The following is a 23,316-nucleotide window of genomic DNA, read 5'->3' as shown; positions in this document are numbered from 1 at the left end:
GGGATTTTATCCATGCTTTCCCAAGACAGGCACCCCAGTACTGTCAGAGTTACCATACCCTCCACCAGAAATAAGATTGAGCAGTTTTCATGCATGACTAGGTATTTAGTCATATCCAATTTAATAACTGGTTGCTTATAAGCCAGCAATGTCTCCATAACACACTAGCCCGAGCAGTGTGTTGAGCATGAGGCTAGCTCCCAGGCTGAGGTGAAAAGTGTGTTTGTGATGTTAATCCTATCGCAATAGACTAGATTTCATGCATGCAGTTTTCCATTGTTGTTATGATCGTGCTAGAATAGGAATTGCTACACACTGTTGTTTCATTGAAAGTAGTTCAGTACTTTAAAGAGTATAAAAGATTGAAAACTAGTTATTTTGTTCTTAGAAAGATTATACCAAGAAACTGCTGACTTTGATGCTATGTAGCCCAATGTATGAGTGATGCATATACATACGTATAGATAATTGCCTACCTTATGCTCTGGCTCTGCCTTGACACCGATATCTAGGCGAGCTGATTCAATCCAGCAATTCACCTTGTCACACTTGCTCTGTACTCTCCAACTGATCAACTGATGTCAGGAAGTACCCCTTATTGTTTCAGTGCTACACCGTTCACTTTTCTTTCCTCCTTTTCCAAAGCAGAAATCATTACTGGTGAAATTTCACCCTCTGGTCAGAGGCCAGAGTGTAATGATTGATCAAGAAGATGATTTTGTCAATGCACAGCTCATTAGACATGTCCAGGCCTTTTATCCAGATTCCAAACTTCTACTTTGAAAATAAATGTGTGAGCAATACATCAAACAAATTAGAAAGATCTAACTGATGATTTTGTAAAGTGCACATGCATAAGTATGTAATGATTATCGCTGTCTCAGTAGGAATTCTTACTATTCTAACATTGGTAATGTTATTGCACTTCAGAAAAATGCTCTTATTCTTGTGCCTCCCCAGAAATCCTTTGATGCCCACCCACGGAAGGAAAGCCAGGTGAGACAGTTGGCTTGGGTGGGAGATGGGGTGTGGGTTTCCATCCGTCTAGACTCTACCCTTCGCCTTTACCATGTACATACCTACCAGCACCTACAAGATGTAGACATTGAACCGTATGTCAGCAAAATGTTAGGTGGGTGATCACTATGGTTATTTCATGATTTGTATATTCTGTGTCGGAATATTGATGTTATCCTTTTTCATCAATTTTAACTGAACTGTAAAATAAAACTTGAAGTTAAATTCAAATATTTTTCAGTTTTCTACCCCTCTCTCCAAAACAACAGTTGGTTTCCCTTGAGTAAAGGACTTTTAATTCAGTCTTTTGTTTCACATATATATTGTTTATTCAGAGCAGTTTTTTAAAAAAAAGAGGATTCATCAAATAGGAATAGGAATGCAGGAAAAATTCACTATGTTAGCAGAGAGGTGGAAAATACAGGCCGTTTCATTAGAATGAGTGGGTTCTGTATGATGATGATAAACAAGGAAAGAAAGACATGACTATGGAACATGATCTCAGGGGTATTGCATAACACTTGTTAGGGTCATAGAGGCATACAGCACAGAAGCAGACCCTTCAGTTCAACTTGTCAACGCTGACCAAGTTTCCCAAACTAAACAAGTCCCACTTGCATGCATTTGGCCCATATCCCTCTAAACCTTTTCTATTCATGTACCTATCTAAATGTCTTTTAAATGTTGTAACTGTACCTGTATCCATCACTTCCTCTGGGAGTTCAATCCACCCTCCAGCTTAAGAAGTTGCCCCTCGGGTCCTTTTTAAATCTTCTTACCTCTCGCCTTAAAAATAATGTCCCCTAGTTTCAAACTCCCTTGCCCTAAGGAAGAGACCTTTGCTATTCACCTTATCTATGCCCTCATGATTTTATAAACTTCTGTAAGGTCATCCCTCAACATCCTACATTCCAGTGAGAAAAGTCTCAGCCAATTCAGCCTCTCCTTACAACTCAAACTCTGCATTCCCAGCAACATCCTGATACATCTTTTTTGAATGTTTTCCAATTTAGTAATATCCTATCTATAGCAGAGAGACCAGAACTGTACATGTTACTCTAGCCTGGCCTCACCAGTGCCCTGTACAATCTCCATATGACATCCCAACTCCTATACTCAAAGATCTGAGCAATGAAGGCAAGTGTGCTAAACACCTTCTTAACCACCCTGTGTGCCTGTGATGCATCTTTCAAAGAAATGTATACCTGAAAGTCGAAGTCTCTCTGTTCAACAACACTACCATTGATTGTATAAGTCCTGCTCTTGTTTGGTGTACCAAAATGCAATATTTCACAATTTATCCAAATTAAATTCCATCCGCCACTCCTCAGCCCATTCCCCCAATGGATCAAGGTCCCTTTGTAATCTTAAATAACCTCCTTCACTGTCGACTTTACCAGCAATTCTGAAATGAAGGAGAAGATACGTGAAAGACAGAGTCGGAGATAGGAAACTATCTAAAATAATATGAAACGTTGTAAATACTGAAAACATGTACTGTATCACTTGAAGAGAAAAAGCAGGTTATGACATTAAGTATGAACCTTTAAGTTTGTTATGAATGCTTAGTGATTTTCCAACTTTTCCAGTTTTTAGTTGTAAGTCGAGAATTGAGATACTGTGGAGAGTGTGGTGCTGGAAAAGCACAGCAGGTCAGGCAGCATCCAAGGAGCAGGAAAATCCATGTTTCAAGCATAAGCCCTTCATCAGGAATGAATTGAGATGCTGTGCTTATTTTCCCTTCATCAGAACAGGCTGTGAGGTTCAAAAGGAAAACATTGCACTTATGGAGGTCTTTAAAATTAGCAATTTTGCTGATGAGTAAGGAAAGAGCTGCCTGCTACTTGGTGAGGCTCTGCCATTAGTGTAAAATTGTCATCAAGAGCAAAGAGAAAGATGGGAGACACTTCTACCAGGATTGATGGAGCTTGGAATGCTTTCCTGTCGGGAATGGATGAGGCAAAGGTAGTTGTATTTCAACAAGGGGAAATGTGGATAGGCTGGTGATGTAATGTAGGAGGCCATAGGGTGAGACCAGGACAGTCTGTTTCAAATTGGTCTGGAAAAGAGATAAGGTGGAGAGCTGAATGTCCCTCAGTGCTGTAAATTTATTTGCTTTATATCTTAGTATATCCCTCTGCATCTTGCCTTCAAACACCAATCTAGCGAGCTGCATGTATGTTTATTTAGCCATTCCAAGCATTGTTATTTCCAATACCAGGTGATTTAAGGCTGGAGAGAGATTAGTTGAACTTGTATTTTAGTCTCAAATGTAACTAATAATGACAACAGGCGTCCAAAAGTTTTAGAGTATACATGTTCACTCGCTTCTTTAACTTGATGATTTACTGCACACAATGAGTGTGCAGGTGGGGTTGGTCTTCGTAAGAGAGAGTGTGATCCAGATTAATCTCTATTTCTTTTAGGAAAAGCAAGGTTTTGAATAAGGTTATGCTCTATGGAGGAATATTTGAAATATGGCAACTATTCCTCCAAAGAAACCAGCCATATTATTCATTAAAGCAGCAGTGAGCTAGAGGTGGGAATAATTCTGATCATGGATGACATGTTCATGGGGGAGAGAAAAGGATATTGTTATCTGGTTGGGAAAGAACTGTAAATTTTACATCAGTTTAATTTAAAATTATTTGTATTTGGAGAGAGGAGGTAGCGTACTCTGGCTTCTCCAGGGTAACTATATTTACTTTATATGTTCTTGTTTCAAATTACGATTACTTGTTGGTATTTGTCTTTAAGGTACTGGGAAACTTGGTTTCTCTTTTGTGCGAATCACAGCTCTCATGGTATCCTGCAACCGTCTGTGGGTGGGCACAGGCAATGGTGTAATCATCTCCATCCCTCTCACAGAAAGTAAGTGATGAGAATCACTTTGGGAAGAACAAAGTGATTTATATGTGTGTATCTTTTCTCTTTGCTTTCCTTCTGGCACCCAAGTATGCAATGTGTCCTTATACTAAAGTTGAGTTCTTAGGTACAAAAATTAGCTTATCCTCTGGTGAGTGGGAAGGGAATTTTCCTGTTGCCTTTTATAGTTCTTTGAGCTATTTGAACTTAGCTCTAAATGGTGGCTACATCAGGTAGGAATAGCTCAGACCTCTAGAAACACTGCATGTTGATCATACATTTTACTGTCTGGCTTGTTTTATGTATATAATCTCATGCTGTGCATTGATATCAACCAGCCCTAATTTCTGTTATACCTCTTAATGGAAAAAATCAAAAAGCAGTGCTAGAGGGGTTTTGTTTTATCCATATACTGGATGTGGCCATGTCCAACAAGACCAACATTTACTGTCGTTCTTGCTAGTTCCTTTTGAGAAATGTGATTGTGAACTGCTTTCTTGAATCATTCCAGTATTGTCAGAGAGTAAATTCCAGGATTATAAACCAGCAGTAGTGGAGAAACAACAGTTCAAAGTCAGGATGATCTGTGACACGGAGGGGAATTTGAAGGTGGAAATGTTCACGTGCTTCACCTGTTCTTTCTAGATGATCGAGATGATGGTCTCAAATAAGCTGTCACAGTGAAACTTTTGGATAGTAAAACTGCTGCTGTTGTGTGCGCAGGTGGTGGAGGGTTGAGTCTTGATATTGAGATACTGTTGTGTCTTAGCTCTTGTATAAAATTCCTGTTCACAGTAAAATGTCCTGAGGAAACCTGAAGTATGTATACACTCCAATTTGGACAGATACACTCAATGTAGATTCCGAGCAGTATGGTACATTTTCGGTGTTCAACTCTAAATTATAATTTAAGAATATTTGTATCAAAAGGGCAGCTTCTATTAAAAACGTAGAAAGCTTTAATAGTGATTTGTCCTAAAATTCCAGTCTTCAGCCAGTGTAGCCAGCAATTGAAACTAATGGAAACAAACATCAAACCTTGTTTCCTTCAGTTGTAATTTATTTCAAGGTGCTAGGAAGATGGGGAGTAGACCAGCAGGAGGCTGGAAGAACACAGCAAGCCAGGCAGCATCAGGAGGTGGAGAAGTCAATGTTTCAGGTGTAACTCTTCTTCCGGAATGGAGGTGGGGGTAAGGGGAGCTGCAGATAAAGGGGGTGGGGTTTGTGTAGGGAGGGAGATGGAATGGTGAGGTAGTGATAGGTTAACACAGGTGGTGGGTACAACCCGGTTGGTCAATGGGAGGAATGAAAGCTTTTGTCTGAAAAGAGATTTATCTGTCCACAGATAATGGTGGGCCTTTGAGTTTTTCCTGGTAAGCCTTTATAGGAGGAATGTTCATTCAGAGCTATGTCTACCTCAGCCTAAGGAAAACTTAATGCAATTTAAGGTGAGGGGAGAGAGAGATAAAGCAGTCCCATACTTCTTCACACAATGGCAGCTTCAAAATAGACAGCAATGGCATGGAAACCAAGTCAACGGCAAATGTGAAACCACCTAAGATGTGTTAACATCTGATGTTGTAACTGTCCCTTGCAGTGGAAAGGCCAAAGTTAGTGTTGAACAGTTAGCCACATTGTCTCTATACCTCTGACAGATCCCAACGTAATGTTATTCTTCAGTTCAAGCCAGCTTGTGATGTTGGGTAGGACTAAGGCATAGCTGCCCAAAATCTTTTTGTGTTGCAAAGCCTGTAGAGACTGTCTGTCTGAATTCTCCACCCAGTAGGCTCCAATCGTGCCAAAGTCAGGCCAATGTTAGTGATTCGAAGAGATTCTGTATCTCTGTCGTTTTACTTGGAGCGTAAGGTTGTGAGTGTGCTCAGACTGTATTGTTGGGAAGTGTTGCTCTTTGTGTACCCTTCACAACACATCTCTTAAATGCAAAACCATTAGTTTATGGAGCCTATCTGCAATTGAATGATAAAGATCCGACAAGGTATGTAATGTTTCTCTTCTGTATGTTATCCTTGGACTCTAACTCAAAGTGTTTAAAATTTTACCTGAAGTTATCTATTTACTGTTGATGAGCTAGCATCACTGATAATCTTTCCTGATATGTACAGGTCTTGTCTTGGGTAATGTCTCTGCTCTGAAAATGTGTTGCTGGTTAAAGCACAGCAGGTTAGGCAGCATCCAAGGAACAGGAAATTCGACGTTTCGGGCCAGAGCCCTTCATCAGGAATGAGGAGAATATGCCAGGCAGGCTAAGATAAAAGGTAGGGAGGAGGGACTTGGGGGAGGGGCGATGGAGATGTGATAGGTGGAAGGAGGTCAAGGTGAGGGTGATAGGCCGGAGTGGGGATGGGGGCGGAGAGGTCAGGAAGAAGATTGCAGGTTAGGAGGGCGGTGCTGAGTTGAGGGAACCGACTGAGACAAGGTGGGGGGAGGGGAAATGAGGAAACTGGAGAAATCTGAGTTCATTCCTTGTGGTTGGAGGGTTCCCAGGCGGAAGATGAGGCTCTCCTCCTCCAGCCGTCGTGTTGCTATGGTCTGCCGATGGAGGAGTCCAAGGACCTGCATGTCCTCGGTGGAGTGGGAGGGAGAGTTAAAGTGTTGAGCCACGGGGTGGTTGGGTTGGTTGGTCCGGGCGTCCTAGAGGTGTTCTCTGAAGCGTTCCGCAAGTAAGCGGCCCGTCTCCCCAATGTAGAGGAGGCCACATCGGGTGCAGCGGATGCAATAGATGATGTGTGTGGAGGTGCAGGTGAACTTGTGGCGGATATGGAAGGATCCCTTGGGGCGTTGGAGGGAAGTGAGGGAGGAGGTGTGGGCGCAAGTTTTGCATTTCCTGCGGTTGCAGGGGAAGGTGCTGGGAGTGGAGGTTGGGTTGGTGGGGGGTGTGGACCTGACGAGGGAGTCACGAAGGGAGTGGTCTTTGCGGAACGCTGATAGGGGAGGGAAATATATCCCTGGTGGTGGGGTCCGTTTGGAGGTGGCGGAAATGACGGCGGATGATACGCTGTATGCGGAGGTTGGTGGGGTGGTAGGTGAGAACCAGTGGGGTTCTGTCTTGGTGGCGGTTGGAGGAGCGGGGCTCAAGGGCGGAGGAGCGGGAAATGGAGGAGATGCGGTGGAGGGCATCGTCGATCACGTCTGGGGGGAATCTGCGGTCCTTGAAGAAGGAGGCCATCTGGGCTGTACGGTATTGGAGCTCGTCCTCCTGGGAGCAGATGCGGCGGAGACGAAGGAATTGGGAATATGGGATGGAGTTTTTACAGGGGGCAGGGTGGGAGGAGGTGTAGTCCAGGTAGCTGTGGGAGTCAGTCGGTTTATACTAGATGTCTGTTGAGTCGGTCGCCCGAGATAGAAATGGAAAGGTCTAGGAAGGGGAGGGTGGAGTCTGAGACAGTCCAGGTGGATTTGAGGTCGGGATGGAAGGTGTTGGTAAAGTTGATGAACTGTTCAACCTCCTCGTGGGAGCACGAGGCAGCGCCGATACAGTCATCGATGTAGCAGAGGAAAAGGTGGGGGGTGGTGCCAGTGTAGTTGCGGAAGATGGACTGTTCCACATATCCTACGAAGAGGCAGGCATAGCTGGGGCCCATGCGGGTGCCCATGGCAACTCCTTTAGTTTGGAGGAAGTGGGAGGATTGAAAAGAGAAGTTATTCAGGGTGAGGACCAGTTCAGTCAGTTCTGTCTCTGCTCCCAGATATCAGACTCACCAGCCACCCTTTGAGAGAATTTGACTTGGATCCCTTCCTTTCTTTCCTTCTGCCATTATCCCATTCACATCTGTCGAGAGGCAAAGTACCCTTTTCTCTGACCACTCCCCCTCGCCCATCCATTGGGCTCCAATTATAAGGTGCAAGGTATTATTCTTCACTTGAAATTAATACACAAAGGAACAATGTAAGAACAAAGTCCTGTAGATGCTGTAAATTTGAAAGAAAAAGGAAGTGCTGGAAATACTGAGCAATATGTGGCAGTGTCTAGAGAGGAAAGGAAGCAGCGAGACAATGTAAAATTGAGTACAGTTCTAAAGGGGAAAGCAGGAGCAGAACAACCTGCATGTATAGATTCATAATTGTCCTGTGACCTTTAATAATTTGAGAGTGGTTAACAAAGCATCCGACATCCTTCATTTTATCAATAAGGGCATAGAATCTAAACTGAAAAATGTGTTGCTGGAAAAGCGCAACAGGTCAGGCAGCATCCAAGGAGCAGGAGAATCGACGTTTCGGGCATAAGCCCTTCAGGAATGAGGAGAGTGTGCCAAGCAGGCTAAGATAAAAGGTAGGGAGGAGGGATTTGGGGGAGGGGCATTGGGAATGCGATAGGTGGAAGGAGGTTATAGTGAGGTTGATAGGCCGGAGAGGGGGTGGGGGCGGAGAGGTTGGGAAGAAGATTGCAGGTTAGGAAGGTGGTGCTGAGTTCGAGGGTTGGGACTGAGACAAGGTGGGGGGAGGGGAAATGAGGAAGCTGGAAAAATCTGCATTCATCCCTTGTGGTTGGAGGGTTCCTAGGCAGAAGATGAGGCGCTCTTCCTCCAGGCGTCGTGTTGCCATGGTCTGGCGATGGAGGAGGCCAAGGACCTGCATGTCTTTGGCGGAGTGGGAGGGGGAGTTGAAGTGTTCAGCCATGGGGCGTCTCTGAAACATTCCACAAGTAGGCGGCCCAATGTAGAGGAGGCCACATAGGGTGCAGTGGATGCAGTAACTGATGTGTGTGGAGGTGCAGGTGAATTTGTGACGGAGGGTAGGGGAGGTAAATATATTCTTGGTGGTGGGGTCTATTTGGAGGTTCCTTCGTCATTTCCGCCACCTCCAAACAGACCCCACCACCAAGGATATATTTCCCTCCCTTCCCCTATCAGCATTCCGGAAAGGCGACTCCCTCGTCAGGTCCACACCCCCCACAACCCAACCTCCACTCCTGGCACCTTCCCCTGCAATCGCAAGAAATACAAAACTTGTGCCCATACCTCCCCCATCACTTCCCTCCAAGGCCCCAAGGGATCCTTCCATATCCGTCACAAATTCACCTGCACCTCCACACACACCATTTACTGCATCCGCTGCACCCAATGTGGGCTCCTCTACACTGGGGAGACAGGCCGCCTACTTATGGGACGTTTCAGAGAACACCTTTGGGACACCCGCACCAACCAACCCAACCGCCCTGTGGCTGAACACTTTAACTCCCCCTCCCACTCCACCAAGAACATGCAGGTCCTTGGCCGCCTCCATCGCCAGACCATGGCTACATGACGCCTGGAGGAAGAGCGCCACATCTTCCGCCTAGGAACCCTCCAACCACATGGGATGAATGCAGATTTCTCCAGCTTCCTCAATTTCCCTCCCCTCACCTTATCTCAATCCCAACCTTCGGACTCAGCACCGCCTTCTTGACCTGCAATCTTCTTCCCGACCTCTCCGCCCCCACCCCCACTCCGGCCTATCACCCTCACCTTAACCTCCTTCCACCGATCGCATTCCCAACGCCCCTCCCCCAAGTCCCTCCTCCCTACCTTTTATCTTAGCCTGTTTAGCACACCTTCCTCATTCCTGAAGAAGGGCTTATGCCCAAAACACTGATTCTCCTGCTCCTTGGATGCTGCCTGAGCTGCTGCACTTTTCTAGCAACACATCTTTCAGCTTTGATCTCCATCATCTGCAGTCCACACTTTCTCAAAGAATCTAAACGCAAGGAAGCTATTTTAAATTTGTATAAATCTCAACTGGAGCATTGTGACCAGTTCCAGACACCATACTTAAGGAACACTGCTAGAGAGGGTACAAGAGAGATTCATGCTGCCAGGGAGGAGAGATTTCAGTTATATAGAAAGACTAAAGGTTGAGGCATCATGTCTCATCAACAAAAGGAGGCTTTGAGAAGCTTTGACAGAAATGGCCAAAATCATGAAAGACTAGCTAGAGAAACTGGTGCAAGGATTCAGAACCTTAGGGTACAGATTTAGAGTGGTTGGCAATTTTAAAAAGATGCCATGAAAATAATGTCCTAAAATTTTATGTTGTTTTAGGCAAATATTTCTGCAAAAATGCAGAAAGTGTGCTGAAAGTGGACTCAGTTGTGGTTTCAGAAGACAATAGGAGAAGCACCCAAAGAAAAATTACAAGCTTTCAGGGAAAGAGTAATAGACTGGAAAAAATAAATTGCTCTTGTGACAAGCCAGTAAAGATATGATGGGACAAATAGCCTTCCTATATGCAGTAAATTCTATAATTCAGTTCTGTCTGGCCTTCCCTTTCATTCTTTCTCTGTTCACTTAAAAATTGCTTCATTACTAAGTACAGTGTTCTGAAGGATATTGATTCAGCTTAATTGTTTTTCTTTCACAGATGCTGCCAGACCTGCTGAGTATGTCCAACATTTCTTTTTACTTGTGTCACAAAGAAGTGATGTTCGATTTCAAAAACATGGGAGGGGGATACACTTCTTTTCCAACTTTTTACCCTGAGAATGTATCCACAAAATTGAGTACGGTTGAAGTTTTAATGCCAGTATTACATTTCCAAATCAACTGAGTAGCCATCCCATAGCAGTAAAGATTGTACAGTAGCCACGGTCTTTAGGTTTGAAAAAGACTGTCAACGTTGCCTGTTGAACTAGTGCTGTGCTGCCTTAACTCTGTGCATATCCAGTTATATTCAGGGCTTTTACAAAGCCTGGTCAGGGGGCGTGTATCATACAGTGCAATTTCAATGCAGATAGATTGTTATTGTAAAGAACCACCTTCTCCCATTATCTTTCCAAGAATGATGATTCCAGCTGCTTTGGAGGTATTTTATGATGACATATAAAAGTTTTGTTCTAGCTTTGTCTGTACATTTTAAAAGAAAACTACAGGTTTGAGATACAACTGGTAGTTCTTATTAATCCTTTTCCTCTACTGTCACACTTGTCCAATCCCCCCTTTGCCACTTCTTCGCACTGTAGCTGTAGTTCTCCACCAGGGACGGTTACTGGGTCTGAGGGGTAAGTGCAGATCTAACCATCAGAATCTTTATCTTTTGGGCTGCTTTAGCCAATCAAGGCAGTTTATATCCACCTTTTATTTATAATGTTTGCCCTTCTATTTTTTAATTTCTCTTTCTCTTGTCTAAATGTTACCCTGGCGCTGGTCACTGCATTGCAGCAATTTGTATGTTTGCTGAATGATCACAATAGGCTCCGTACTCAGTGTTCTGTTCCTCAACTCCGAGGAACCTTTTATTTTGTCTTGAGGGCTGTCATTTCCATGTCCTCTCACCAAAGCTGTGCAAACACCGCTGCCTGTGTTTTATTTCTTTACCTGTAATGATTCTGTTCCATGTACTAATTTTAAAAAACACCCATGTGGCATAGGTATGGAGAATGTATCTAATGTTCAACCTTTTGTTAAGAATGTAGTTCATTGTGTTAAAAGTTATGAAAGATTTGGGCTAGTTTTATCTATTGGGAATAAAGATCAAATTAGCTTCTCATCTAATTGAGGCCATGTAACCTAAGTTATGTGATTAATTAAATTAAAGTTGGGTGCTTGCAGCTTGAATAGCGTCAGACTTGCGCACTGTTTTAAACTTAGCAAAGGTTTACTTGAATTAGAAGCTGTGTCTCATGTGTGTGTTCATCTAAAGTGCTAATGTGTCTGTGTTGAAAATTTATTTCAAATAGTCATCGTGTCATATTTGGAAATTAAATTCCTACAGTTATATAGCTCTTAATGAGTCAATATAATTGAAATCTTAAGGTGGTCCACCATTCTTCAATATTCACTGCCCACGGCCTAGTTCTGAATCCAGTAATGATCACAGACTTTTACTATTTGAAAGTATTTGAAGTGAAGGGTGTGTAGTTTAATTTTAATATGTTCATGGTAGAGGGTTTTAGATTAGATTACTTACAGTGTGGAAACAGGCCCTTCAGCCCAACAAGTCCACATCGACCCGCCAAAGCGCAACCCATCCGGACCCATTCCCCTGCACCTAACACTATGGGAATTTAGCTCCAATTCACCTAACCTGCACAGTTTTGGACTGTGGGAGGAAATCGTAGCACCCGGAGAAAACCTACGCAGACATGGGCAGAATGTGCAAACTCCACACAGACAGTTGCCTGAGGCGGGAATTGACCCCGGGTCTCTGGTGCTGTGAGGCAGTAGTGCTAACTACTGTGCCACCATGCCACCCAGGGTTGCTGAATGAATCCACAGCGTGGTAATCGGAGGGGATGCGAAGGGACTACAGGAATGCCTAGCTAAAGATGTAGAAAACATCCTAATGCAGCAGGCACTGGCTCCCTGAGCTGTGGGCTAATTCTTGGAAGCAGCTTTACTTTAAGTTAATTTACACAAAAAAAGTTTCCTTTCTTAGCAAAGGCATACTTTTCCTTGTACACACTGTTCTGTATTTTCTTGGATTAAAGTTGAATTCTGGCAGAACACTGAGTCTTCTGTGCAACACTATCATCAGGATCAGGATTAGAGTTAATGCTGTAAAACTTTGCATATTTCATACAGGTTAACCAATTAATGGATTGAAGCTTCGTAGATCAGTTTATACAGGGAGACTTTGGCTGTTGTATTCACACTTCGTGAGTTTGTTGTTCAAGAGAAGGTACCAATAATCTATAGGCTAGTACTTACAGCTGGGACAGGAAACTAGTAGAGGTGTAATACAACTGGTCATTATAACATCCTCAGAGACCACATTGAAGCTAACCTGCCCACAGACTCCAAGACAGTTGACCACTCTGCATGGAGTTGACTAAAAATTTAAAACTTCAATTTGCATAAAGTTTCTACAAAAGTAAAATTAGAGAACAGTTTAAAGAAGAAAATGTTACCATGCATTTTTGTAAAGTTTTTCTCCTGCCCCAATTAAATCCTATGGTCTGAATCCAGTCACATTTGCTGTATATAATGCAATAAATGTAATTTTCTCAATGTTTGAAGTCCAGTATCTTCAGAGTTTTCATTGACAGGAGAGAAGAGGTAGCTTGGCATTAAGCATACTCCATTACCAATGTCCTCCTACCATAGACAAAACCAAGCATGCTTTACTGATTTGTTTTTTCCCCAGATCTTTCTTGAACTGGCACTTTCTTCATAAAGTAGCTGTTTTTAATTTAACACTTCTTCATTTTGCTTAAGCTTCAGCCAATGCCTCCATGCTAGTGGCTGTTTTTTTTAAAATACATGTAATAATTATTTTCCCAGAAATCTTGTCTGTTTTCCACTAGCCCCATTGTCAATTACTGCTTTCTCTTTTCCTTCCCCAGCCAATAAAGCTTCAGAGGGATCTGGAAACCGTCCTGGAAATGTCATCCGTGTCTACGGAGATGAAAATAGTGACAAGATCACCCCTGGCACATTTATACCTTACTGCTCTATGGCACATGCTCAGCTGTGTTTCCATGGACACCGGGATGCTGTAAAATTCTTTGTGGCAGTTCCAGGTGAGCAATTTTAGGGCAGCCTTCACCCTCATTGTGGAAACTGGAAACCAGATTTTTTATTGAATCTCTGGCGTGAATTACACTCAGGGATATTGTGATAGGCAGGTGTAATCTGTTTATGAAATAAACCTCACTTCGTTAAAAAGAAGACTTTTCTTACGAATCTGCAGAACGTGACTAACTGCTTTGCAAGTTAGAGATATCATCCAATTTGTGATTAGACCAAAATTGCAAAAGCCTGACCAATAAATGCTGACTTTGGTAAAATTATGCATGTTTTCTGAATATATTTAATATTTAGGTAAATTGAATTGGTTTGAAGCACAATCACTGTTTTGAAAACAAACAACTCACGGTACACAGCAACATCTCACTGATTCAATAGTTATTGTTGTATATTTTGCTTAATGTTGATTGATGGAGGAATGATGGCCAGAACATGCATTTGTTTTGAAGAGTATTGTTAGGGATACATATATTTTGGTGTACTGTGAAAAACATTTGAAGAGTTTATCTTTGATCTTTTGACCTTTAATTTCTAAAAGAACAATGGATTATCTGCTGTTTATTGGAAATGCAAATGATTTTGGGAAAGGGCGTCAAATAATGTGTTTAAGGGAAATGAAAGATGGATGATATGGCCCCTAGATGCTGGACAAACAGACGGAGAGAAGCCCTGGGATTTGTGCGGTTCATTGTCTAGCAACCATCTCTTCACTGAAGTTACTGTGCTTTTTCACAGACCTAAACAGGAAAAGTTGGAGAAGCTTGCAGGGAAAGGTAGAACTCTCTCGCTCTCTCGCTCTCTCGCGCTCTCGCTCTCTCGCTCTCGCGCGCTCTCGCGCGCTCTCGCGCGCTCTCGCTCTTTCGCTCTCGCTCTTTCGCTCTCTCTCGCTCTTTCGCTCTCTCTCGCGCTCTCACTCTCTCTCTCTGAAAGTAAGAGACAAAACTAAAGCTAGCTAAAAACACTCTGTGAAATACTTGTGAATCCTAATAATGTTCAAATATTAAGGCTATTTACTGTTTCTTGTCTAAATCTGAAATCTCGCCAGAGGATCTTCCATCCTTCTGTGACTATCAATGACAATGATATCCTGATCACAATGACAGGAAATGGAAGAAATTGTGCGAAGTCAATCAGTTACATCTTTGGAATTCAGACCATTGACTGATGGCTGTTACTTCTTTTTTGCCTACTTTTTCAAATCCATCTACACCTACAGAGTTACAAATGTGTGTGTTTAGTATTAAGGAGTATAGCTTATTCCTTAATAGTACTTTAGTTATTAACCATTTTTGTCACTTTTTTTTAAAAGAATAAGTCTTGCTTATGATTAATAAGTTATTTTTGAGTTCATGCAAGAAGGCTGATGGGCATCTCTTTTATTCTGAATAGTGCTGAAAATGTGTTGCTGGAAAAGCACAGCAGGTCAGGCAGCATCCAAGGAACAGGAGAATCAATGTTTCAGGCATGAGCCCTTCTTCAGGAATGAGGAAAGTGTGCCAAGCAGGCTAACATAAAAGGTAGGGAGGAGGGACTTGGGGGAGGGGCGTTGGATAGGGGACCTATCGTATTTCCAATGCCCCTCCCCCAAGTCCCTCCTCCCTACCTTTTATCTTAGCCTGCTTGGCACATTTTACTCATTCCTGAAGAAGGGCTCATGCCCGAAACGTCGATTCTCCTGCTCCTTGGATGCTGCCTGACCTGCGCTTTTCCAGCAACACGTTTTCAGTTCTGGCCTCCAGCATCTGCAGTCCTCACTTTCTCCTATTCTGAATAGTGGTATGGAAGAGAAATAAATTGTCCATTTTGGTGATTGTTAAATATTTACATTTTCAGCATGGCTAGTGGAGTAGTGTGGTTGGATTATTAACTAGGAGACAATGAGGTCTGCAGATGCTGGAGATCAGAGTTGAGAGTATGCTGCTGGAAAGGCACAGCAGGTCAGGCAGCATCCGAAGAGCAGGAGAATCGATGTTTTGCACCGGAGCCCTTCATCAGAAATGGCGGGCTCCGACCCGAAAAGTTGATTTTCCTGCTTCTCGGATGCTGCCTGACCTGGTTGGATTATTAGCACATTCCTCCTGACAAAGTCGTAACAATTTCATGAGACTTTTAGTTTCATTAGCATTAGTGGATGCAGTCAGGTTGAGCATTGGTTTGATGTCAATCTGAAAAACTGCACCTCCAACAATTCATAACTCTCATTCCAAGTTTTGTGCTTATGTTCTGGAATGGGTATAACGATTACGCTCGCAACTGAACCAAGCTAACTTCATTATGGAAGTCCTTCAAACATCCCATTAATACTAAAGAATACAAGGGAGGAATCGCCATCACTAGAGAAGTAGTATTAGACAAACTAACAGTGCTAAATGCACATGAGTTCCCTGGCCTGCAGGCTGGCCGAAGTAGCTACAGAGATATTGAATGCATTGGTTGAAATTTTCTGGAAAAGTAGAAGATTGCCAATGTGACATCTCTATCCGAAAGGGAGGGAGGCAGAAAGGAGGTAACTATTGTTGATTAATCTTATTTCAATTGTTTGGAAAAATACTGGAATCAATTATTAAGGAAGTAACAGCAGAACATTTGGAAAATCATAATCTCATCAAGCAGAGTCAGTATGGCTTCATGACAGAGAAACTAGTAGATGTGTTTATTTGGACTTCCATGAGGTATTTGACAAGATTTACAGACTCTAATCACTTGAGTTCTCTGAGGGTTGAGTGTCTTTGGAACTCACTGGGGGCAGCTTTTGTGTGTATTTAAAACTGAGATAGATTAATTCTTGATCATGCAGGAATTGAGGGTTACAGGAAAAGAGCAGGAAAGTGAAGGAGAGGAGTGTCATCAGCCATGATTCTGATGAAAGCTCAAGGGGCAAACAGCCACCTCCTGTTCCTATTTCATATGGCCGTGGCTTCAAAGTTATTGAGTCAAGTTTATGTATTGTATTAGCTACATCTAATAATTCATTCTTTCCCACTTCCCAAAATTCCAGCCGAAAGTCACTCATGAACTTTCTTCCCCAGCTCAGAATATTTTGATTCAAGATGTATCACAGAACAGGAGGATGGAAGGCAATTTTTAATCTCTGCTTTTGCAAATTGACTAGATTTCTACTGAAATTGCGAGTGAAATATGACCACATTGTTTGTTTAATGGAGTTAGTCCATTGTTGTTTGAAGTTGGGAATTTCCTGCTTAGAGGGTCTGTGCTCTAACTCCAGTCCTAATATAAACCTTCCACAGTCCTTGAACTCAGCTTCTGGGTGTGTGCATGTTATGTACCTTGTTACAGCAAAGTACTCAATCTCTCAAGGGTGATATTTCTGATGAGACCCCTCTGTAATCAGTCAGCCAGGACTGAGCTACAGTACAGGTTGCCACTGTCTTTCAGCTGGTGGTTATGATGTTAAAAAGGAAACTACAGGATGAATGTGTTACTGAAAAGTAAAATGATCTTTGCTGGTTAAAGTATTTTAATTTTTTTTTTAATGTTCGGTTATTCCCTAGGTATGCCATTTGGTGACGAGCACTCATTTGAAAAATTAGGAGCTTCTGCACCTGATGGGTCCAGCCAGCAGTCAGTGAGATCAGTGCTGGTTATGAGCGGTGGTGAGGGCTACATTGACTTCAGAATGGGTGAGGATATTTCTTGTTTACTGCTTGTGAATATAAGCTTCATTAAGGGAACTGTACCATGTTTTAGGAGTTTCCTTACATTTTTGACCCATCCATTCTTCTCCTGTATTGCACTGAAACAGAGGAGTTCTCTTTAATTTTCCATTCTATATTCTTTTTCCCTGGCTGAGGAAAGGGAAGTTGCTGAGTGTGAATGCAGGTCTCCATCACATCTCATGACAATAGTATGTGGGACTTACTTCAGTTGACTACCAGGGTGGTGGATCTGAATGAAGAGCCTGCTGCACAAACTGAGTTTCGTATCCATGGCAATGCTACACATGAAAAGAACAGGCTACCAATAGAAGAATATTGATGAACAGCCCAGCAGATGAATTACAGCCTTGCATTCTGTTAGTTCTGAGACTCTCCTATTGAAGTTGTATGTTTCTCTGGCAGCATGTACCTGGTTACAAACTCTCAAGGCAAATATCCAAACCCCATGTGATGTAAAGAGTGCTCGTTGACCTGAATTCTACATCAGGGACTGAGTTTAGAAATAGTTAGAAAAAGACCTCTCAGCTAGGAGTGAAATGAAAGGAACCTTTTGCTTACAAAGTGCAGTGTGAAGTCTGAGGGGGACAGTGGAGAAATCTAAAATACTGAAGAGACTGAAGGTTGACTCTGGAACATTGTTTTAAAGCTGCAACTAATGAAAATCTGACTCCGAACTGATGTTAGGAAAGACACTCTTTGATTCCTACCTTGCATGGCCTTTCAACAAGGGAATGGAGACAAAAGCTGGCATTTTTTCAAGAAGCAATATGATTGGACATTAAAGTTAACTTTAAAAAGTGCAAGGACCATGTGGAACTTGACAGTGAAGATGCTCAAATATGTTTCCTCTTGAGGAATAAACTAGAACTATGCAACACAATTCAGAAATTAGTGTTGTCCTGCTTTAAGATGGAAATGATGAGAATTTTATCACAGAGGCATGTGTGTCTTTGGAATTCTGTTCCCCAGTGTGTGATGAAGGTAGGATCTTTATATACCTTCAAGGCAAAAGTCTATAGATGCTTAACTAATGAGGAATCCATGGTTAATTAGGGATAGGCAGAAATGTGGAGTTGAGGCTTCAATCAGGGTTCATTGCATGGTGGAGGAGACTAGAGAGGCTAAACAGTCTACTATTAATTAGTATGTTTGTAATTATCACTTGATTTTCAAAAATAGACTGAGATACTGTAGATATCTATGGAAAGACGAATTGTTCAGGCTGATCATTTCTTCCTTGTCTATGCTGAGCCTGACCTGCTACTCTGTGTTGTATTGATAGGCAGCACTGCACAAATGTCTCCACTGTTTTCCCATGGACTGATTGTGAATTCCTTCTGTCTGGTTGTAAAGTATCAATTTGGCAGAGCCTTTCAAGAGCATAAGTACCAGCATACACTAATTGGGCCAAATGGCCTGTTTCTATGCTGTGTGTTTTATGTAAACCCCACCACTTTTGTCCAGTGTGATATAGTAAACAGCTCAGGCAATCGAAACTGTGTTCTCGAGTTCTTTTGGTGAGTGGGCTATTGTCTTCCTAGGTGTTCACCATGCTCCTCAGGAGTTTGAGTGACTGCACTTCAGATGGGTTCCTGATTAATATTTATAACAAAAAGCAATGAGAGGTATGCAGCAAGTGTTTCTGATATGGAAAGCACCATCCAGAATGATGGCAATAGATGCAAAATTAATACTTTAAAGTAAGTTGGATTAGTATGTGAAGGAACAAAGCTCACAGTGATTTTGGGAAAGAGCTGGGAGGGTGAGGTGGCACTAATGATTTTTTTTTCAAAGGCAAAATGAGCCAGTAGGCTGGCTTCTGTGTGTTACAGTGCTTTGATATCTTCTGACTATCCTTGTGGATTATAGCAAGAGTTGTTTGAAATTTGATGTTCCCTTCAGGTGATGAGAGTGAAGAAACGGAGGAGCTCAGGGAGACGTTACAGATTCAGCCTTCACTGGCCAAAGCAGAGAGAAGTCACTTAATCGTGTGGCAAGTCATGTTCAACGATGACTGAATGGCACAACTTTATGACAGAATGACTGTGTACATGAAAACCTTGCATGTTGTTTTAATTTGGTTTATTTTTGTTTCAATTTCTTCACCGCATTGTGTTTGAGCAGTTCTTCACCATGGTTCCTCAGTTTGCATGGTGAAGTTAAGAGAGCAGGCAGTAAGTATCTCTGAGCTGTTCTCTGTCCTTGTCCTTTCTACAGGGTCTTCCTACTGTTAAAAGACAGCGCTTGCTGAGCATAGTCACTTCACTTCAATGAACATAGGCTGCCTTAGTAAAACAACAGGTGTTAGTTCTTAAGGGTTATTTTGCTAACACTATTCTAAAGAACTAATTTGTATTTGCAATGATTATAAAGAAAGCTATTTATTTCTGTGTGGGTGTTATCACGGTTACCAAAGGATATTAACCCGGAGTAGCACTCATGTCAAATGATTAATAGAGAGAGAAAGAGAGCCAGTCAATCAGTCAGTCTTGTTTTAGAGCCTTCTGGTGTTTAGAGGAATATCATCCAGTTCAGGTCAGTTTTCTTCCTTGCAATTTATTGTAGAAAACTCTGGACACACTTGACAGGGAAAGTTAACAACCTGTGCTGCACCTCAGAATCATTTTATACACACTACTAAAATGTCTTCTTTTCTCTAACAGAAATGCTTTCATTATATTGACAATTTTGTTGAGAAAGAAACATTTGTCTCTCTAAGCATATTTTAAAAAAAATACAAATTTTATGGTCTGTATTTTTTTTTGTAAGTTGACCTCTTTAGACACTTTATCTTGTATTTTAATTGCTCTGTAATTTGAAAACTGAATGCTCCGGCGTTGAATTGCTCTCTGTTGAAACCCAAGGCTTCATTATGGTGAGCTCAATAGCTCATATTCCAGTGTAGCCATTTCAGTATTTATTACCTATTATTAATGAACCTTTGTGGTTCAGAATGTAACTTTGTACAAGAAAAATATATATATGTATATCAAAGAAGGCTGCTGTTTTCTTGGTTGTGTTTCTTTGGCTCTGAATGAATTTGTGTAATGTGGGACCTGTGTTAAAATGGAGATTTGGATTTGGATTCATATTGGGTTCCTTGACTTGCAATGACTGAATAAATTGGATTTTATTTTTATTCAGTCAGGTTTATGGCAATTATTTCTTACATGTTAACAATCAAGTCGGTGATTTGTTTTACCTTGAGACCAGCATCCTGGCACAAAATCTCCTCCCACAACCATTCAAAAGCAAGTCCTTTGAAATGCTCCTGTTTTGAAATTCAGTGTTGGCATGTATTCCCTCCTTTCCTTGTATTAGTTACAGAATTTGGAATGGATTAGAATATTGTGCATAATTGTTAGGTTCAAACCCAGCTCAGAGTGCTAGAATGAAGGTAATTTTTGTGGCTAATGTAGGTGCAAGGAAGGTGCGTTTGTTTTATTCTGCCCTCAGTCTTCAGCGCTGCCGGGTTGACTCCAGATTTCAACATTGACAGGCAACAGAAATGCAGTGTTGTCATGAATCAGTCAATAGTGCACTCTGCTTCAAGTCAGGAGTATGTCTCTTGGAGAAGTGCAATATAAATTTGAGTCTTAAAACACATTGTCGGGACACAGTTTCAGAATACTTCCAGATTTAAGATAATCTAAGCTGAGAAGGCGTGCCATGATTGATTTTACTGAAGTAGAAAGTTTAATCAGCTTGGTTGGCATGGAGTGCCTACTGGTGTCTGATGTTAACATGCTCACCTCTGAACTGCAAGTTTGAAGCCCAGATCCATGGATTTGAACATTTTTCCATCTCAGTGCAGCGTACTCCTTTTACACTATCAAAATTTCTGTCCTTTAGATGTTAAACTGAGCCTCAAGTGTTAACGGTCCAATAGCACAATTGAAAGAAGACCAAGAAATTCTCCTGACGCCAACATCATCAAAAACAGGCTGACTGGGCAATTGTCTCATTGCAGGTTGGGTTTTTGCATTCTGTTTGGGGGCGGACAGGAAAGTTGAGACAATAGCCAAATCATCTACTGAATCTCAGAATTGGCTGAGAATGGTTTACCCCTAATCTAAATCCCACATTTCTGCTGTTCGCAAAATGGCTGCTGCTTTTACTCATAAAATTAACTTCAGAACACTGAGATGTTCTACATAATAACAAATTCATTTGTTCTTCCTTTTTATATATTTCCTTGCTTTCAAAGATTAAGGTTTTCCACAAGTAATTATTGCTGTCTAATTAATACAAAAACAAAATACAGAATAGGTCATTTACAGTTGGATGAAATAATGAAGCCCTGAAAACTAGCTCTGTTTCATTGCAATTTGTCCTTTTCGTGCTAAGTAATAGCTGTATTAGCCAATGATGCTGGAATCTGAATAAGTCTAAACATTCTCTTTGCAGAGTATCATCAGAATATCTTCAGATATCCTGTACTCTGATATATCTATGATTCCAAATGAAAGAAGGGTGCTAAGGTGTGTTTATTATAACATTGTCAATTTTATCATTTCAAAACGAGCCCACTTGGAGAGTTGCACTTTATTTTTAATATAATGCACATCAAATGCATCCAATAGAAAAGATTTCAGTGTACATAGTAACAGAATCAAACACTCCCAGGGATAGGTACAGCAGAGAGTTAGTCAATGTGCACATGTTTAACCTCCCTAATGCTTTTCTGGAAAATATTGCTGATTAACCATTAATCTGAGTTGCAGTGTTAATGTCTGACCACAATGTGGTGGTGTTCTACAAGGAATGTGAGGTATCTGTTGCCCTCCATCCACTGAGTTTGTATCATTTGAGGTTCCTGTATCACATTACAGAGGAATCTCAATTATCCGAATGAAGTGGGCGGGCAGTATTTTATTTGGATAATTGATTATTCGGTTAACTGATTAAATACCTCTCCTCCTGTGGCTCAGAGTTTTCTAAAGTTTCCTTTTTCCTCTCTCTGTCTGCCATGCTCCCTGTTTCTGTCTCAGGGTTTGTTTCTGAGCAGACACACGGTTGTGTGTAAAAGACCTGCAGCATTGCTGAAGCCTCTTCCTGCCACTGCTTCGCTTCAATGGGATTGACAGAGTGAGCACTTGCTATGCCTGCTCCCCGTTCAGGAGACTAGGCAGTAGCACACTTCGCAACACCACTCCCGTCCCGCCCCTGCCCCTGCCCTCACCCCACCCCACGCAACACCCCCCTGCCCCGCAATGGATATGGCAGCCAGACCGGACACCAACAGCAAGACTGCTGCTGCCTTCGGTGGGTGAGTCTCAAAATAGCGTGCGTGCGCACACATCGTTTTGGTAAATTCCCACTCTGCCCTGTACAGGACAATGTTGGAGAGATTATCTGGGGAAGTGGGGGGAGGGTTTAGGGTATACCCCTGTGTAGAACTCTAGGGAAAGTATGGGGGGAGAGAGCAGGCAAGAGGTCAGTCATTTGGAAATGGTGCCAGGGTTCCCATCAATGTCCAGGACTGTTCTCTGCGGCATTTCAGTAAGCCATATTCACTTTTAATCATTGTAAACAAAAGACGCGTTCAGTGTTCCTAACACCTCTTTGATGTAATGTTTCTATTAGGCTCTTGAGATCTTCTTTGGATAATCCAAAATTTGGAAATTTTCGTATTAGGATAATCAAAGTTCCTCTGTAATAAGAGGGATGGTTCATAACACCTGTACTGAAAGAGCAGCCTCAAAGGTTTAGTTTGTTCTTGGATCGAAGGAATTCCTGGAAACAAGGAATTGAGGGATCTTCATCCTAACCATAAACATTCCACATTTAATGCAGCAACACCTGTTATCCACAGATGATGTATATTAGAATGAGATGTTAAATCAAGACTGTTTTACTGCTCAGGTTGGTGTTAAAGGTTCTGTATCACTGTTCAAAGGTCAGTGGGGAGAGCTCTGTTCGACTAACTAACTATCCTCCCTCAACTAACATTACAAGAAAGCAGATTGACTGCTCTTTCTCTTCTTTGCTGTTTGTGGGATCTTACTTTGTATCAATTCACTGCCTTCAAATCATTCAAACTTTTTTGTTTGCTCCACCACTCAATTAAATCATGGTTGGTCCGTACCTTAAGTCAATTTACTTGCCCTTGCTACATGTCCTTTGCTTTTGGTGAAGGATTCCAATCAATCTGCCTTGAAAGCACCCACAGACATTTGGGAGATTCAGATTTCCACAGTTCAAACTGAGAAAGGTGCAAAAAGGCTGCAAAGAGATATCGGTAAGGTGAGTGAAAGGGCAACAGTATGGTAGATGGAGTGTAAAGTGGAAAATAT

The 23,316-nt window shown here is 42.0% G+C and overlaps 1 protein-coding gene across 2 annotated transcripts in view; it reads left to right on the top strand.

The window, feature by feature from the left end:
- Positions 1 to 20,017, top strand: part of spag9b (sperm associated antigen 9b) — a 285,882-nt gene extending 265,865 nt beyond the window's left edge. The window contains exons 25-30 of one of the 2 annotated variants that reach the window (XM_060844669.1): positions 961 to 1,132; positions 3,775 to 3,888; positions 10,838 to 10,876; positions 13,160 to 13,336; positions 16,856 to 16,984; positions 18,923 to 20,017. In XM_060844669.1, coding sequence (XP_060700652.1) covers positions 961 to 1,132; positions 3,775 to 3,888; positions 10,838 to 10,876; positions 13,160 to 13,336; positions 16,856 to 16,984; positions 18,923 to 19,038 — 747 coding nt within the window. In that variant the 3' untranslated portion in view covers positions 19,039 to 20,017. The remainder of the gene's footprint in view (positions 1 to 960; positions 1,133 to 3,774; positions 3,889 to 10,837; positions 10,877 to 13,159; positions 13,337 to 16,855; positions 16,985 to 18,922) is intronic. The other variant, XM_060844670.1, reaches the window with a different exon arrangement.
- The last annotated feature ends 3,299 nt before the right edge of the window (positions 20,018 to 23,316 follow it).

This window comes from Hemiscyllium ocellatum, chromosome 25 (assembly GCF_020745735.1).
Source record: "Hemiscyllium ocellatum isolate sHemOce1 chromosome 25, sHemOce1.pat.X.cur, whole genome shotgun sequence".
In the NCBI taxonomy this organism is placed as follows: Eukaryota; Metazoa; Chordata; class Chondrichthyes; order Orectolobiformes; family Hemiscylliidae; genus Hemiscyllium; species Hemiscyllium ocellatum.
The sequence above is the reverse complement of the archived record's forward strand: the minus strand, read 5'-3'. Positions and strand labels throughout refer to the sequence as shown.